Source organism: Cynocephalus volans, chromosome X (genome assembly GCF_027409185.1).
Source record: "Cynocephalus volans isolate mCynVol1 chromosome X, mCynVol1.pri, whole genome shotgun sequence".
Lineage (NCBI taxonomy): Eukaryota > Metazoa > Chordata > Mammalia > Dermoptera > Cynocephalidae > Cynocephalus > Cynocephalus volans.
This window is the reverse complement of record NC_084478.1, coordinates 160,501,095-160,504,428: the sequence shown is the minus strand read 5'-3', so window position 1 is coordinate 160,504,428 and position 3,334 is coordinate 160,501,095. Positions and strand designations below refer to the sequence as shown.

At 40.3% G+C, this 3,334-nt stretch overlaps 1 protein-coding gene across 1 annotated transcript; it reads left to right on the top strand.

Moving 5' to 3' along the window:
* The first annotated feature begins 271 nt into the window (after window positions 1-271).
* Window positions 272-606, top strand: LOC134367047 (small ribosomal subunit protein eS27-like). Its single transcript, XM_063083680.1, has one exon. It carries the CDS (start codon window positions 288-290, stop codon window positions 540-542), a length of 255 nt encoding a protein of 84 aa, XP_062939750.1. The 5' UTR covers window positions 272-287; the 3' UTR covers window positions 543-606.
* Window positions 607-3,334: the final 2,728 nt, after the last annotated feature.

Below are 3,334 nucleotides of genomic sequence, written 5' to 3'. Positions count from 1 at the left end.
TTGTGCTTTCTCTAAGAAATGTATGCTCCATGACAATACAAATGAAAAAATCTGAACTCTTTAATCAGCTTTTTTGTTAGTCCTATATGGATGTGTGCCTGCCAAATCTAAAATGTAAAGTCAATTCATAAAATTATTGTCCCATCAGCCATAACTTTTTAAGCTTTTTGATGTATGTCAGTTATATTCCTAAGTCCTGGGTTGGATGCTTCTTAAGTATTGGTTTGGTATCATTTAAAATGGATTTGGTTAGCCCTTTCCGGCGGTGAAGACCTCCTCACGAGAACATGCCTCTCGCAAAGGATCTCCTCCATCCCTCTCTAGAAGAGGAGAAGAGGAAACACAAGAAGAAGCGCCTGGTGCAGAGTCCCAATTCCTATTTCATGGATGTGAAATGCCCAGGATGCTATAAAATCACCACGGTCTTTAGCCATGCACAAACCGTAGTTTTGTGCGTTGGCTGCTCCACTGTCCTCTGCCAGCCTACAGGAGGAAAAGCAAGGCTTACAGAAGGATGTTCCTTCAGGAGGAAGCAGCACTAAAAGCACCCTGAATCAAGATGAGTGGAAAACCCTCCCAATAAACACATTTTGGATAAAAAAAAAAAAAAAAAAATGGATTTGGTTATAGTATAAGTTAATTTTGTTTCTCTAAATAGTTTTCCATATTCATTTATTTAACAAATATTTTTTGACTACCTATTATGTGCCAGGCCCTGTTCTAGGCACTGGGAGAGCAGAGAACAAGAAAGGTCAAGTTTCTACTCTCTATGAGTTGACATTCTAGTGAGGGTAGTCAGACAACAAACAAATAGATAATAAGGAAATAAATATATGTTAGATTGTGGGTACTATAGAGATGAGTAAACAGGAGGTGTCTGAATAAATACTGGCATGGGGAATAGGGAGTTATGATTTTTAAAAAGACAGTCAATTAAGACCTCACTGACAATGTGCTATTTGAGCAAATATTAGAGATAAGATAAAGAGAAATAATATTGATGCATAGATTACTCTGTTAGGTTCTCAGCTAAATTAATTATAGCCTAATGGAGTTCGGATGTGTTGTCCCCACCAAAACTCATGTGGAAATCTGATCCCCAATATGGCAGTGTTGGGAGCATTTTGAGTCGTGGGGGTGGATACCTCATGAATGGATTAATGCTCTCCCTGGGGACAGGGGGCCTGAGTGAGTTCTCGCTCTGTTACTTCCCACGAGAGCTGATTGTTTAAAGGACCCTGGCGTGCGAGCTCTCTCTCCTCTCCTCTCCTCTCCTCTCCTCTCTCTCCTCTCTCTCCTCTCTCTCTCCTCCTCTCCCCGCTTCCTCTCGCCATGTGATCTGCTTGTATCCGCCAGCTGCCTGCCACTTTCTACCATGAGTAGAAGCAGTGTGAGGCCCATGCCAGATGCAGCTGTCCCAGAATCGTAAGTCGAATAAACCTCTCATCTTTATAAATCACCCAGTCTCAGGTATTTCTGTTATAGCAACACAAAACAGACTAAAATATAGCCATACCCTTATTTAATCTTCACAACCACTTAATTAATTAGACATTTTTGTACCCATTTTGCAGTTGAGGAAACAGAAGATCAAAGAAATTACATAAGTTGTTCAAGGCCACACTAATAACCTATTATTCAGTAGCTAAACTAGGGATTGTCACATGGCTGTCTAATGCCAATATTTTTACTTCTTCCTGTTACACAACTCTGTCTCAGGTCTCCAAATATGTAACCGTTTATAAGTAGGTTATTTATTTTGAAGTCCTGTTATGGGCTGAATTGTGTTCTCCCCAATTTATAATTTGAAGACCTAAACCCCAGTAGCTCAGAATGAGACTGAATTTGGAGCCTTTAAAGAGGTGATTAAGTTAAAATGAGGCCACTAGAGTGGGCACTAATTCAACATGACTGGTATACTTATAAGAAAAAGAATTTTAGAGACACAAAGAGATATCAAGGGTGCATATGCACAGAGGAGAGACCATGTGAAGCCACAGTGAGAAGGCAGTCATCTGCAAGTCAAGGAGAGAGGCTTCAGGAGAAAACAACCCTGCTGACACTTTGATCTTGGACTTCTAGTCTCCTGAACTATGAGTAAATACTTTTCTGTCGTTTCAGTCACCTAGTCTGTAGTATTTTGTTATGCTGGTGCTAGCAAACTAATACGGGTGCTCTGCTTCAACTGTTTGCTTCAACTTAAGCCTTCCTTCTTAGACTTTCCCTTCTGTTCCTAACAGTTTTTCAACACCATGTAAAATGCTAATTTATATATAAAACTTTTCCCTACTTTTTCAAACTACAAGCAATTTCCTTCTCCTTCACAACCAACTAGCAATTGTCTTGAACCTTTCTTACTGCACTATTCATAGTATTCCTGGTATAATAATCATGTGAGTACTTATCTTAGCAAACTGCTTTAGCTCTTGGGCCTTGTAATGGCCACTGGAGGGGAATTCATGGCTTCTCATATGCAGGAGCAACTTATTTTCACCAGTCACTGAAATGGTCTTACCATGTCCTCCATATTTTTGTGGGTAGTGTCAGACCACAGTCCACCTTCTTTCTCAAATTTCAAGAGGCCTACCTGAGTTTTTTAAAATCGGTCTCACTGAAGCTTCTTTTTTTTAAATTTTGAAGTGAAAAAGGTAGTCCCCCCACCCAATGCTTTTATACTTCAGAGCACAGGAGCAATTCTCTCTTAACTAACAGAAATCATTCACATGTTTTCCCCTTATCTCTGTAAGCTTGAACTTTTCATATCCTTGTTTAAGCTTTAGAACTTTGTAATAGTAAGTAGGGGGTTGATCCGCTGAGATCCCCTCTTCAGGGCCAGTGCTGGGAATATAGTGTGCTGATGGCTCTCTGCTAGGTCCTCCAAAGAGCCTTGCATCCTCACCCAAATTTACAACCACCTTTCCACTGGGTGGTCTGTGGACACTGGTTGGCTGACATGAGAGTGCAAAGGCCTAACCATCTTTCTCCAATTTGGGACAACTCTGGAAAGCTGGACATCCAAGCCCCAGATATTTCTGGAGTATTCTCTAAGGTCCCGTTTTCAAAACAGTGGGGATCAGATTCTCCCTCTGCTTAATCCTGCCTTCCCTACTTCCTTATAAGCATATCTATCTAGAACATTCCCTGTAAACTATTTGCACATAACCCCTCATCTCACAGTCTGTTTCTGGACTACCTGGTTTTAATTTTTTTTCCACTAAAAATCTGTTTTTTTGTTGTTGTTTTTTTCTAGTTCTGGCACCTCACTTTGGAATTCCTTGTCTATTGTACTGTGGTACTCAGTTTAAACTTCCAGTTTAAAATACTCTTATAGGCA